Genomic DNA, 13,719 nt, shown 5'->3' on the forward strand with positions numbered 1-13,719 from the left:
AGCGGGGGTCCCGGGGGAGCGGGTCGCAGTGACCCGCGCGCTTCCCACACCCCTGGCAGCGGCCTCCGCGTCGCGGGTGCTTCGCGCGTCCATCCCAGGCACTGGGGCTTCGCCACAGCCTGCTGAGCTCTGGGGGTAGCGCCGCGGCGCCCGCGGCATCCGCCCTCGCAGGCACCCCACTAGCGGACGAGGGATCCCTCTCAGCCCACTGTGGCCGGGGAAGAAGGGCTTCCTGGAAGCCTCTCGGTAGAATGTTTTTCCTGTAAGTGCAGAACCATCACGAAGAGCAGAAATAGATTTTTTTTTTTTAATTTGTCCAAGGCAGCGCTGGAGTCCGCAACAGAATCCAGATTCTCCCGTATTCCCGCAACAGTGCACTCGGCGCCGGCGCTCCCGAGAAAGCATTCCACTCGCCGGCCAGGGTTTCAGATCCAGGCAGAGCGCACAGCGGTTTATTTTGAAATGCGACACAGATCAGTATTTTATGAATACATCTTATGACTACATGAACATTATCAGGTAAAAACAGCTTTCAAATGCATGCGTAGAAAGTTAAGCATAGTCTTTGAACTCCTTATTTCTAAATATACAAAAAATACATTTAAATTATATAATTTTAGTGAATCAAAGACTTATAAAATTACAATTTTGGTTTTGACAACATAGAAAAAATACAAAAATGATTATATAGACGGTTGTATAATTTTTTACCCAAATTTCAAAGGAGCATTGACTTTTGATGTTTTATAATGCTTTATCTGCAACTCAGAATTGAAAATAATTTGCAGGTTGCACCCCATCAGTGCCAATCTTTTATTACAAATGAGTAATCAAAACAACAAGTGAGAGAGAAAATGAGGGCCGTCCCAACCTCGTGTCAGGGGCACCTCCCAGTGCGGGAGGCCGGGGCCTTTGATAAGGGCTGGTGCTGGTACAGGGGAGGCTAGCGCCCGGGCCTCCGCACAGGGCACCCGGCATGATGTAGGCCAGCAGCTTTCCCCGGCAGGCGCCTCTGGGAATCCTTTGTCCGCAGCAGGCATGTGGGACGGCACTCAGGTGGGGAGCTGGGAAGAGGCTGCCTTTGACCGTGCCCTCACACAAACTGCTAAGGCTGACCTAGTGCCCAGCAAGCACTGCTTGGGCTCACGGGCTCCTGGCTCACGCCTAGGAGCTGTGCCATTGGGTGGGGTCCTGCATTCTCAAAGACCACCACCAGAGCTGGAGAAAGGAATTAGAGAGAGGGGACGCGCGGCCAGGGAGAGGTGGCCGAGGTCGCCACGCCGCGTCCCAGGGTCTCCCACAGGAATGGTAACTGTGGATGCACAGAAATACACACTCGGGCTGCGAACCTTTTGGAGAAGGAAGTTGTTTGCTGTGCTCATTGCCAAAGTTCAATTTGATGCAACGCCTCTGTTTGCAACACAATGTTTTTCATACACAGTGACAAATTATAACACAGAGGCCCGAATACAACCCCCCAAGTCCTGCAATCCTGGAAAACCTACTCTTCCCCACCCCATCTCATCTTCTAGAACTATTCCAGAAATAACTGACAAAAGATCTTAACCAAATAAAGTAATACGGCTGCTATAACCCAAGTTGATTCTATCTTACAGTAGAAATACACTTTGGAAGAATAAAAAGGAAAGAAAAAGCATGAAAAATAACTTTTCTTACATATTTTATCTACCAAATACAAGAATAGATTCTAATCTCAACACACCTAACTTAGGAGTGCTGACTTTCCCAAGAACTTTAATGTTCAATTCAAAAATAATTTATTACACTCCTGCCTGCATTAATTTTTCAAGCTTCTATGAAAATAAGCATTTAAAAATTTAGTTTTCCATTATGACATTCTTTTGATATGAACAATTACACTTTAAATGACAGCTACTCAGTAAGCTAGAATTTTAAAGTCTTAAAGATCCCCCCCCCCCCCCGCCCCAGAAGCAAAAAAGAGGCTGGGGGTGGGGTGGGGCTCAGCTCCATGAAAAGATCCTGTGTTAAAATCTGTGCGTCTGCGCTTGGCTTCACGTTTTCATCCAGCTCTCGGAGGGGCTCTGGCCACGTGGCTGGGCAGCGGACTGGTCTGCAGACGCTCCTGTCTGCGTCCACACAACCTCTCTGGTGGCTGTTCCAGCGTGCGGGGGTGACACTGCTTCTAGCGCATGGCTGCCCGCCTGAAACATTTCACTGTCTCGGAGTTTAAAACTTGGTGAGAATGAACACAGGATCATAATTAGAAAAAGTATCCAAACAGAAGAGTGAGAGAAAACTGAAAACTGTGGTGTGTAAACCCATTCCTGAATAGTCCTCCAGGCATCACTAAAGAAAAATGTTTAGTTACATTAATTTTTTTTTACCTACTTGAAAGGCAGAGAGAGAGAGAGAGAGAGAGAGAGAAACTTCCATCTGTTGGTTCACTCCCCAAACACCCACCATAGTGAGGGCTGGGCCAGGTCGGAGCCAGGAGCCACAGCTCCATCCAGCTCTCTCACATGGGCGGCAGGAGCCTCCACACTTGAACTACTACTTGCTGCCTCCCAGAATGCATTAGCAGAAGCTGGACTGGACGTAGGGCAGTCTGGTCTCACCTGCTGCGCTACAGTGCCCGCCCCAGACACCACTGCTAAAGCAACACCTTCTGTGTGTTTTCACACTCGTGTGTGTTCCCTACTCGAGTGTGACTAGATTGGCTTCAGGCCCATACATGAGATGTGCTGACTGGCAGACATCACTCAGAGGTGTTCTGGGAGGGGACCTGGGAGGGTACTTGACACTGACTGGGGAGCTTCCCTTTCTGAGGACTGTCCTTGTGTTACAAGATGGTTGAGGCTGAGCTCCAGAAAGGCAGGCTCCTTAGGATGCCCACGTACTTACTAAATTCAAGCACATTTCTCAGTGGCAGGCAGTAAGGACTCAACTGAAAACAAACAACAGGGTTCAAGTTGTTTTCTGACTATGGGCACTCCCCCAAAACTTCACAGGCAGGGGCGTTTTAGAATTCATTCGCAGGGGGAGGGGGAGGGGAGGGAGGAGGGGTCCCAGCCAAGACTTCAGAGCATTCCAGAGAACAGAGTTTGCTGCTTCAAAAATACAAATAGTTTCCAGCATGCAGTCAAGCACTTTGCAAAAGGAACGCTGAACACGCTGCAGACTGAAACGCGGCCGTGCTGCAAGCTTGGGGCGTCAGGACTCAGACGGGAACTCTCAAGCACTTAGGTCACCGGCCCTTACTTCTCAGCTCCAGGAAGGACACGGGAGGCTGTACACGCCAGATCCCTTTCTCCTGCTGCCATAAAGCCTGGGGGCTTCTGGGGGAAGCAGCATGCCGAGATGGACCGTTCAGAATGTTTTACCTAACAGCCTTCTACATATTTTTGTTTTTGTTTTTGTTTTTCTTATAAAATCCCAGTCCCCTGTGACACTGGACTCTTGTTTCTAATATTTTAAAAATAGTTCTTACTTATTTTCTATGAAACGTATTGGGAACTCAAAAAGTCTGCAGCATTTTTTGATCATTGAAGTTGTGTTTTTGGGAGGGAAGGGGGAGTTGCAGACGGCAGGAACTATTCAAATTTCTTGTGCTCTTCAGGATGAGAGAGGACCTTTCTTCTCTGGTGTATCATGTGGAAGTACAACTGGGGGAAAACTGGAAGGAAAGGAGAGAACTGGTTAGAGGGATTATTTACAACTGCATGTTCTATTTAAAGCACACGGGCTCAGGTCCTCACTGCCCCTCGGACGGCTTTCTTGTCCAGCGACCAAAGAAGGCAACGAAGAGGAAGGGTGGGGTGTGTGGGGGACAGGGAGACTTACCCTCTCCTGCCCTGGCCTAGGGGGAAGCCAGCGTGGAGCCCAGGCATGGACACTGCCGCTGCCACCAGGACTGGTCTAGAAGCCTCAGAGCGCCAACCAATACTGCTTACCCTCTTTCAGACTCCAGTCCTACTGTTCTGGTAAATTCCACAAAAACTCGGGGAGGAGTTCTGGGGATGCAGGAGGAGCTTGAGCCCCAGGAGGGCGAGCAGCTGGCCCGGGGTCTCACAGCAAATCATGGCCGAGTCAGAACCCTCCTTCACCATGACTGTTACAAGGTGGCGGGGAGTGCAACAGCATTTGGGCTGAACCAACTACGCCTGGTGTGGGTGTCAGCAAAGCCCTATGGAAATAAGCCAGGGCCTGGAGTCTTCTGTTTGCAGGCTCTGTAGAAAAGTCCCAGGTCTCCATCTAACGGGGTGGTGCCCCCTCTCTAGGGAGCATCTGGAAATGAGGGGAAGGGTCATAGGCATTCAGCATACGGGGCCAGGGACACCAGAGCATCCTGCAGTGTGCCACAGCCCCCCACAGCGAAGGAAGGGCCCACCCAAAATGCCCATGACTTTTGCCAGCAGACAAATGGCGGTGTGGGTGCCCTGGCCTCCGCAGCACACCTGCAGACTACAGTGCGCGCACTGAGCACCGTGCAGACACCGGCAGCTGAGGCATGCGGGGCTCCCCACCCCGACAACTGCTCTGCTCCCAGCTTTGTAAACAGCACCCTGTATCTGGGGGAGGTGACGACTCTCACTGCCAACCATCCCCTGGCACTTTCTTCCTTTCAAACAGGTTCCAAGTTGGCCACACTTCAAATTCTCCTCCCAAGGGTCTCTGGATCCCACAACCCAGGGGAGGCCAGCGCGGAGCTCTCCCTCCGCTGGCTGTCTCCAGACATCCAACTCCACAGTGAGAGGGCTATTTTGGTATGAAAGTCAGGAAATCTGGCAAGCTCTAGGATCTGAAAACTGGAAGCAAGGATATAATTATACCATAGAGAATGCTAATTGTCATCATCTAGAAACGGGCTGGTGACATTTCTCTAGATTGGCTCCGGTGAAGGGACACGGTGAGCCAAGGACACTGAGGAGTCCCCACTGGCGGGCTCAGTGTACACGGCAGGTGCACAAGGCTCGTGTGGCCTCCCAGCCAGCCCACAGGCATGAGAGGACATTGCCTAAAGCTGTCCGCTAGGCCTGCTGCGGCAACTAAAGCTTCGTGTCCACCGGCAGAGGCCTGTCCCCAGGCTCAGAGGCCAGGAGTGGGGGCAGATGAGCCGCTTCCATCCATTTACATCGCACACAGGCTCCTCGGGGCCCAAGAGAGGAATGGGTGTGGGGGCCAGTGTCTGGGGGCGCTCGGGCCACTCCCCACAGTCTGCCTGTGACTTCCGGGTGGCCAGAATGTGGACACTGCTTCCGCTGGAATGTCCACGTGCTCAGGCTGAACCCCAATATAATGGCTAAAACTACTCCAGATGCTTCCGTACTATTTTTAACTATTCGGGGCTACACTGAGGACATACGCTAAGAAAATCTCAACCCACCAGAGCATTCTACCTTCTGCTCTCCTGATTGAGGACTCAGAGTATGGAGCTGTGGTGCTTGCCTGGGCGGCTGTCTGTGTGCGGTAGGTGCGGTGGGCCCTTCTCTACCATGTCGGGAGAGCAGGCCTGGGAGGCGAGGGGCTTGCAGTCACTGACAGTCTGCAGAGAGCCAGCCTCGCTGGGCCCTCCCCCGGGTTAGTGTTTCTCAACCTTTCTTTTTGGCCCCTTCCCCCACTAGCAATTTTCACCAATTGCAGGGGAAATGTAAACCAGACTGACATGCCTACTGTGTACTGCAGACACTGCATCGTATGGACACTGTACACCCTGCAGGGGAATCAGAGGTGGAGAGAAGCCCCTTGCCAGGACCCAAAGGACCCCAATACGAGAACTCTCGCCCCAAAGCTCATGAGCCAGGACCTGGGCAACATGTGCAACAATGATCAGGAGCATAAAGGGTGTTATTTTATATAATAAGTGCACATCACCAGCTTCCCACTGAAGAAGAGTAAAAGCACCATAAGCTGCAGAAAGAAAACCAGATTTGGGGCAGGAGGCCGCACATCAATGGCACCTTCTCCTTCTTCTTACAAATGCAGTGATGGAAAGTTGGGAATGTGCAGTGGTCTGCAATGAGCTGTACAAGCTGGTCTCAGCGTTAACAACCTGCAGAACTAACTTGTTCAGGGCAGGAGGCTCGGGCCAGAAGCACAGGGTGCGGCAGATACAAATGATGATTTGCAGCAAGAGGTACGGTCTGTGCCGCCACCTTGGGCCTGGGGTGCGGTGGGGAGTCGGGGATTCGCAGTGACTCTTTCGGAGTGCCTGGGTTTGAATCCTGGCTCCGCTCCTGATGCCAGCTCTCTGCTAATATGCACCCTGGGAAGCAGCAGGCAACGGCTCAAGTGCCAGGGTTCCTGCCACCCACATGGAAGACCCCACTGAGTTCTGGGCCCCTGACTTTAGCCTGGTCCAGCCCAGCTGTGGTGAGCATTTGGTTAGAAAAATGAGCAGATGGAAGATCTCTCTGTTTCTGTGTGTCTGTCAGTCTCTCTCTCTCTCTCACCATCTTTCAAATAAATAAGAAGAAAATACATTAGCTTTGAGCCGAGCCAAGCTGTCTTACCTATAGGAGGCTGTGACTGGGAGAAAGATGGACCGCAGGTAACAAAAGCAGAGCTTGGTCGGGAGGAAAGTCCTGCCCTGGTCCCTAAGAGATGGCTGCCCCGAGGGCTGTGCACTCTCTCTGCTCCCTCTCTTTCCAGGGCGAGAAGGAAAACCTCATAGAACCGCAATCCTGTCATCTTGAGAGGGCCTCGTCACTAACACCGAAGGTCAGCAGGCTCAGCTGCTAGGGCACAAGCAGGTGCACACAGACTGTGCTGCCCCTTCTTCTTCTTCTTTTTTTAAAAAAGATTTATTTATTTGAGAGGCAGAATTACAGACAGAGAGGAAAGACAGAGAAAGGTCTTCCATCTGCTGGTTCACTCCCCACATGGCTGCAACGACCAGAGCTGAGCTGATCTGAAGCCAGGAGCCAGGAGGTTCTTCCAGGTCTCCCATGTGGGTGCAGGGGCCCAAGAACCTGGGCCATCTTCTACTGCTTTCCCAGGCCATAGCAGAGAGCTGGATTGGCAGAGGAGCTGCCAGGACTTGAACGGGCACCCATATGGGATGCCAGCACTGCAGGGAAGGCTTAGCCCATTACGCCACAGCACCAGCCCCAGGTTGCCCCTTCTTAGCTTGGAATTCTGGAGGGACATGGAGATGGCGAATCCCAGGTGTGTGTCAGTGCAGAGGACCCTTCTTTTTCCCCTTAATTAAAGATTTATTTATTTACTTCAGTTATAGAGAGAAAGGAAGAGACAGAGACAGAGTGATCTTCCATCTGCTAGCTCATTCCCCAGGTGGCCGCTATGGCCAGGGCTGAGCCAGACAAAAGCCAGGAACCAGGAGTTTCATCCAGGTCTCCCAAACATGTGGGCCACCTCCTGCTGCTTTTCTCAAGGCATTAGCAGGGAGCTGGATTGGAAGTGGAGCAGCCAGGACTCAAACTGGCGCCCATATGGGATGCTGGCACCACAGGTGGCAGCTGGACCCTTGAAGGCCCTTCCTAGGGGTTTGATTTCATGGTACTCTTCCAATCTCTTTCCTGGTCACCCGATACGGTACTTCTCCCCTCATCATTCAACAACTGCGCTGAATTCAGAGACACACTGTGGTGCCCTTGAGACAGCAGGTGTTACTCCAGGTGTGGCAGAACTACAACCACACATTGTTCTCTAGAGACGAGAGAAGACAGAACTCAAAGGAAACCAAACTAGAAACGCAAAAAACTATGTTAATTTTTATTAAAGTTTTAGAATCCTCTATACCTACCCTTTGTTTGAAAATTAACTACTGTTTCATTCGATGACAGATGGCCTTTAGCCACCATGGTTCCAGCACTAAAGGGAGGGGACTTGATAATGAAAAAAAAGTGGAAAATGAATCATGAAGCAGAACTGTGACCAAGACCGTCTCCAAGATAAACGTTCACATGAAATCTGAACGTAGTTTTCCCCTCACAATGCACGAAATGCAATTTTCCACAGAGGGACACAAACATGTCGCTTATGATTGTTAGGATGATTCACTGAGAATGCTGTGGGCTGAAGAAAAATCCAAGTCTGTGTGAATTTAGCTTGAGGTTTGGGGAAGAATATAGCATCCTTTACCAACTAAAATAAGATTCAGAGTTACAACGGCTACAGAAATAGCAAAATGAGAAGAAACACCATGAGATCCCTTTGGTACACAGAGATCAATCACAGGACTTACAACTGAACATCAGAATCCAAGAAAAGGACTACACTCGGCTGGGGCCAACAGGACGCAGCCCCCATGCGAGCATCCGCCACCTCTTCCTCTGTCCCCGGGGGCCCTAGGCCGCTGGATTAGCCGCAGAGTTAGATGCCAGCAGTGCTACCAGAGCGCCTGGGAACCATCCTGAAGAGGACACTTCGTCCCATTCAGATGGGCTTAGTGCTCAACGGGAAAGGGAGAGGCATGGAGAGAACAAATCTATTTTTATTTTGTTATTTGTTTCCAGTTAACTACCAACCTCTTACAATGAAGTAAACTGTCTATTTTGATACGGTAAGCAATGCAAACATCTTTCTACAATGTTTTTCACGTATCACAATAAGCACTTCTCAAGAGACAGAAAGATAAACTCAAGGGAATGTCTTTAATGGCTTTTCTGTTTTCCAGTCAGTACCCGCCCCCCCATCCTGCTAGTCATGGCTCCAAACCCACGCACCGACAAGGGCTGCATTTGGCAGCTGCACTGAGAAGGGTTCATCTTCAGTCAATGATTACCAGGGAGAATCCTCTTTGACAGCATTCAAAATCAAAACCAAAGCATTCTCAATAAGTCAGACTTACTCTGACTTGGATGTGGTGCAAACCCAATCAGAGGCACTTCTTTAGTCATGGTAGTGCCAATGTTTTCAAACTGGAAGTAAATACTTGCAGGAGTGTTTACTTACTTGGAATGTAGGAGATCATGATCAGAATCAGGAATGCATAGTAGTCAAAGGAGAAGTTGTACTTGTTAGGTAAGCTGATGGAGTAGAGGCCAGCCTGCCTGACGAAGGGCAGCGCCGCGTAGATGGTGAGCAGCTCTCCTGACACCCCCATTGGGTACAGCACAATGAAAAGTGTGTACCTGAAACAAGACAAGATGAAACCACTCACTCACCACCCACACACAAGGCCAGCTTTATCTCCCAGTCGGCACTGGTCTTTCAGAAAGCTCCTGTTGATGCCTTTTTCCTGTGGACCTGCTGCTTAGATTTAGCTTTTACAAGCTAGTTTCTGAAAAGGGCTCATAGCAGATATATGCTTCTGAATGTTCTCAGAGGTACGGGCTGGTGCTATGGTGTAGTGGGTAAAGCCACCGGCTGCAGTGCCGGCATTCCATATGGGCGCCGGTTCTAGTCCCGGCTGCTCCGCTTCCAATCTAGCTCTCTGTTATGGCCTGGGAAAGCAGTATAAAATGGCCCAAGTCCTTGGGGTCCTGCACCTGCATGGGAGAAGCTCCTGGCTCCTAGCTTTGGATTGCACAGCTCCAGCTGTTGTGGCCAACTGGGGAATGAACCAGTGGATGGATGGAAGACCTCTCTCTGCCTCTCCTCTCTCTGTGTAACTCTTTCAAATAAATAAATTAATCTTAAAAAGAAAGCAGAGGTAAATAGAGCCATGCTGATGGTTCTTGTCCTGGGGGGTGATGGGGTGGGGTTGGTAGGGGTGGGAGGCACTGGAATTGCTACAACACACAGCCAGTCTGGTCTGTGGACTGAGAGAAGTGCATGTGAAAAATGAAGTGTGCTCTAATTTAGAACATTCATTTAAAATTCTTAACAGCTTTGGGTCATTACGTGATTTTCCAATTATAAAAACCCCACAACTGACTGTCACATGGGAGCAGTTACTACCCCATGGAACTATCTGGAAGCTCTTTGGAGGCAGAAGTATGGCTGCTAAAGGGATCACTAGCTTAGACGCTATGAAGGCTTTGACAGCTCATGGCTTATGACAAGCACTGGACTCTAAATTTCCAGGCGTGGGAATTTTGCTGGGACATCTACAAAGATGAAGGGAAGACACATTTCCCCACTGCGAACGAGGAGAGTGGAAAAGGAGGAATCTCTCCTAGGCCAACAACGGACAAAAGCTCTTCCTCCAACAGTAAAATCAGGGCGTGGTGGCAGATGGCTTCACCAAGGCTGTCCCCATCTCCCCTTTTCCTGATAAAGACGTTTATTGCAAAAAGAAAGTGATAAAAATAAAGGAGCTCTCATACTCGAAATGTCAGCAACAACTGGATTATGTCCCTAATTTAACCATCAGATTGGTAAACTGTCCAGGAACCAGTCTGGCTTCTCCAGAGGGAGGCAATTTAGCCCCAAGGACAACGTGGAGCCTTCTACTTTGTCACTCCTCCCTGGCTCCCTACTCCCCATCCCCTGTGGTCTTTTCCAGTTTCAGAAATCCGTTCACAGCTGCCTCATGGATTAGTTAAGACAAACCGATGCACTATTAACCTTTTATCTAACTCATAGTCACTTTTGCTGGGGGGGGGGGGGTGAAATAAAAATAAAATTGATAAGCTCACACTGCTATGGTGATATTTATTATTAACTAAAAATTAACTTAAGAGTCATATAGGCTCTTGGCAACATTGAGACTAGAAAAACTGAACTAGGTCCAAAAAAATCATGTCAGAAGCTTATCAGTAAAATTTACTATAGACAACAAAGGGATTTTACATCAAATCTCTATTGAATAATTTAATCTTATTGATTCCAATAAAAGTAACTTAAGTGAAATGTAGAAAATTTAAAACAGTGTTTCTATTAATTAGAGGTTGGTAGAGCCCCTTATGATGAATCTACACACCAGATTTCTACCCAACCTGTCTCAGATAATTTTAGTTTTAGAAACTTGGAGGCAGTGTTTAGGCCATATAGGGCAATGCAGTGGTGGACAATGGCAAGAGTTAGTCTTGGTCCCAAGGACTTGTTACCTGGCCCACTTGATGAGGTAAGGCAGATGGTTCAATAGACTGAAGGTATAAAAAGAGTAGCGGATAATTTCTGTGATTGTCCAGGCAATGACAAACAGGAGGACACTGTCTTCACTCTGCACCTGAAGGAAAGGGAAAACAAAAACAGAAGCAAACATCTAAGAAATGTTAACCAGGGGCCCTCCCTGCACAGCAGGAAAGAACTTCCCAGCAATGAGAAGTGACAGCAGTTGTGTGGAGTCAAGTGGGGAGGGTTGGAAGTCCTGACCAGTGAGGACAACTCGAAGAGCTGGAGCCTACAGGAAGAAACGGACTTGGCGGACTTGGCGACTGACTCCCTGCCTGTTCCTTCCTCTGCTACCTGAAGCCGGGGACGGGGACGGGAGGGAGATGAGGTTAGTGGGAATAAGAGCAGTTAAGGAGGGAGGGTGGGAGGGCAAATTGGTTAGAAGCTTGGGATCCATTATGGAGCATTTCAATGTGTTTGCATGACAACCAGGAATCCAAGGAGATTTCAAAGAAGCGGAATAGAATGATTAAAGCATAGCTGAGCGAGAGGTGAGTTCACTGGGTGGGAAGAATCCCAGTGAGGTGAGGGTATGAGACTAGGCCTGAGCTCCACTCCCGGACCAGTACAGGCGCTCCCATGCTGGCCACAGGAGGCAGCTAGGGCCAGAGGGCTCTGGCGTTCTCAGCCTCCTCCGAAGCTGTTTTTAGGCTGAAAAAAACAATGACCTTTCTAAAGAAGCCCTTAGGGGCTTTTTAAGGAGATGTTCTTGTGCATGGAAATTTATGCTGCAGCACTAACTTCCAGCAGCTCCCCCATCCCACCCCAGCTGAGTTCATTGCAGGGCGTCTTTGTGCTCGATAATCAGCAGTAAGAAACAACCTTGCACCCCAGTTCACTCCAGGAGTTGGATGTGAACAAAAAAGTGACCACTTGATAAACCCACCAAACCTCAACCACAAGAGGGACTTTGTGTCTCCTGACACACTAAGACAGCAAGGGTCTGGCACCCTAGCCCTAACTTGCTTCCTTCCATTTGCGATGTTAATAGTTTTAGCACTTATATTCTTTCTGAGAAAGTGTACATGGAGCGATCCACCTACACAATGAAGTAAGTCGTCATTTACATAGCTATTAACTAAATTGCTCTGACAAAGAACTTCATAAATGCATAGTTACTATTCTCTAAAAATAATAAGAATCTTATACTGTCAAGAGCAAGAGTACTTTTTGTTTCCCTGGGCTTTTCTGTTAGTCAAATTAAGGTAAAAGCTAAACACCTTTAAAGCTTTCATGTTGAGATTTTTCAGTGTGTCCCTGTCTATACGAACACATCATTTCTGAGTGCACTTTGCTCTGTGATGTGTTTTGTAACCCTCTTCACCTCAAGATGACGGGTCCTTGTAGCTGTGGCTGAAGCTTTGCCCGAAGATCTCCAGGCTGTACTAGGGACGTTCCTCTAATGTTCTGTGCTGCAATCATCTTGAAAGCACCGAGTGTGTTTTATTCATTTTTTGTTTTCCAAAAGCACGCTGTGCTTTTCACAAGTAGGAGCTCAATAAGTACTTGTGGAGCAAGGGAATTCAGTCCGCATCAGGTCACTCACAGATGCAGTTCCCTTCCTTTTGGTGCCCCACAGCTGGTCCTCTGCAGTGTTAGAGACCCTCAAACAGACAGGTAACCAGCAAGCAGCCCCCCTCCCCATCCCCCAGCTCTGTCGTAGCCTTGAGGCATGGCCTGCAAGGCTGCACTGGGGCAGACTAGTCTTCTGCTCCCACAGTCCAGCTGTGAAGACCACTTCATACATCTTTCTTTTTTTTTTTAAAGACTGGATTGTGAGAAATCACCATTTTCAGATCAATAGGAAATGTAACACTGTTATCAAGAATGGACTTAAGGGGAGGACATTGTGGTGCGGCAGGTTAAGCCACTGCTTGGGATAACCGTGTCCCATACTGGAGTGCCAGTTTGAGTGGCAGCTACTCTGCTTCTGATCCAGCTTCCTCCAAAGGCCCATGGGAAGGCAGTGGATGACAGACCAAGTACTTGGGTCTTTGCCACCCATGTGGGAGGTCTGGATGGAGCTCCTGGCTCCTGGCCCAGTCCTGGCAGCTGCAGGCATTTGGAGAGTGACCCAGCAGATGAAAGCGTGCGCTCTCCCTTTCTCTGCACAGGGTATGTCTTCTGCTTCCTCTGTCACTCTGCCTTTCAGATAAATAAATAAATCTTTCAAAAGGGGGAAGGACTTGGTTAAAACCAGAGGTCAATATCATCTCATTTGCAGATAATTATTCAATAACACAAAATAAGGGCAAAATGTAATGGGTGGGTTCCATAATCAGTAAGATCAATGAGGCTCCAACAGACATTTGTACACTCATGTTTACATCACTACATGTCCCTCCAGGGATGACGAATGAATTAACAATGTATGGTGTATATAATGGGCTACTATTCAACCTCAGACAGGAAGTAAATTCTGACACACGCTGCAGCACGATGAACCTTGAAGATGATATGCTAAGTGAACTATGCCAGTAGCAAAAAGACAGAGACTGTATGTTTCCACTTAAATGAGGCACCTAGAGCAGTCAAGTTCAGGACAGAAGGTGGCTAGGATGGGGTGGGGTCAGATAAGAAATTATGTTTAACTGGTATAGAATTTCACGTTGAGAAGGTGAAAAATGTTCTGGGGATGGACAATATATAGTGATAGTTGTACGACAGCAGGAATGTACTTCATGCGCCTGGACTGCACTTAAGAATGGTGGAAATGGG

At 48.8% G+C, this 13,719-nt stretch overlaps 1 protein-coding gene across 5 annotated transcripts in view; it reads right to left on the minus strand.

The window, feature by feature from the left end:
* Positions 1 to 423: 423 nt before the first annotated feature.
* Positions 424 to 13,719, minus strand: part of HACD2 (3-hydroxyacyl-CoA dehydratase 2) — a 99,576-nt gene continuing 86,280 nt past the window's right edge. For all 5 annotated transcript variants that reach the window (XR_016233142.1, XM_002716611.6, XM_089331819.1 and 2 more), the window contains 3 exons: positions 10,935 to 11,056; positions 8,896 to 9,074; positions 424 to 3,655 (listed from right to left, as the gene is read on the minus strand). Coding sequence is in view for 4 of the 5 variants with exons in the window: in XM_002716611.6 (XP_002716657.1) it covers positions 3,573 to 3,655; positions 8,896 to 9,074; positions 10,935 to 11,056 (384 nt within the window). In the remaining variant the exon portion in view is untranslated. The remainder of the gene's footprint in view (positions 3,656 to 8,895; positions 9,075 to 10,934; positions 11,057 to 13,719) is intronic.

The sequence above is a fragment of the Oryctolagus cuniculus genome, chromosome 4 (genome assembly GCF_051225735.1).
Source record: "Oryctolagus cuniculus isolate XC-2025 breed Fujian yellow rabbit chromosome 4, ASM5122573v1, whole genome shotgun sequence".
NCBI classification, from domain to species: domain Eukaryota; kingdom Metazoa; phylum Chordata; class Mammalia; order Lagomorpha; family Leporidae; genus Oryctolagus; species Oryctolagus cuniculus.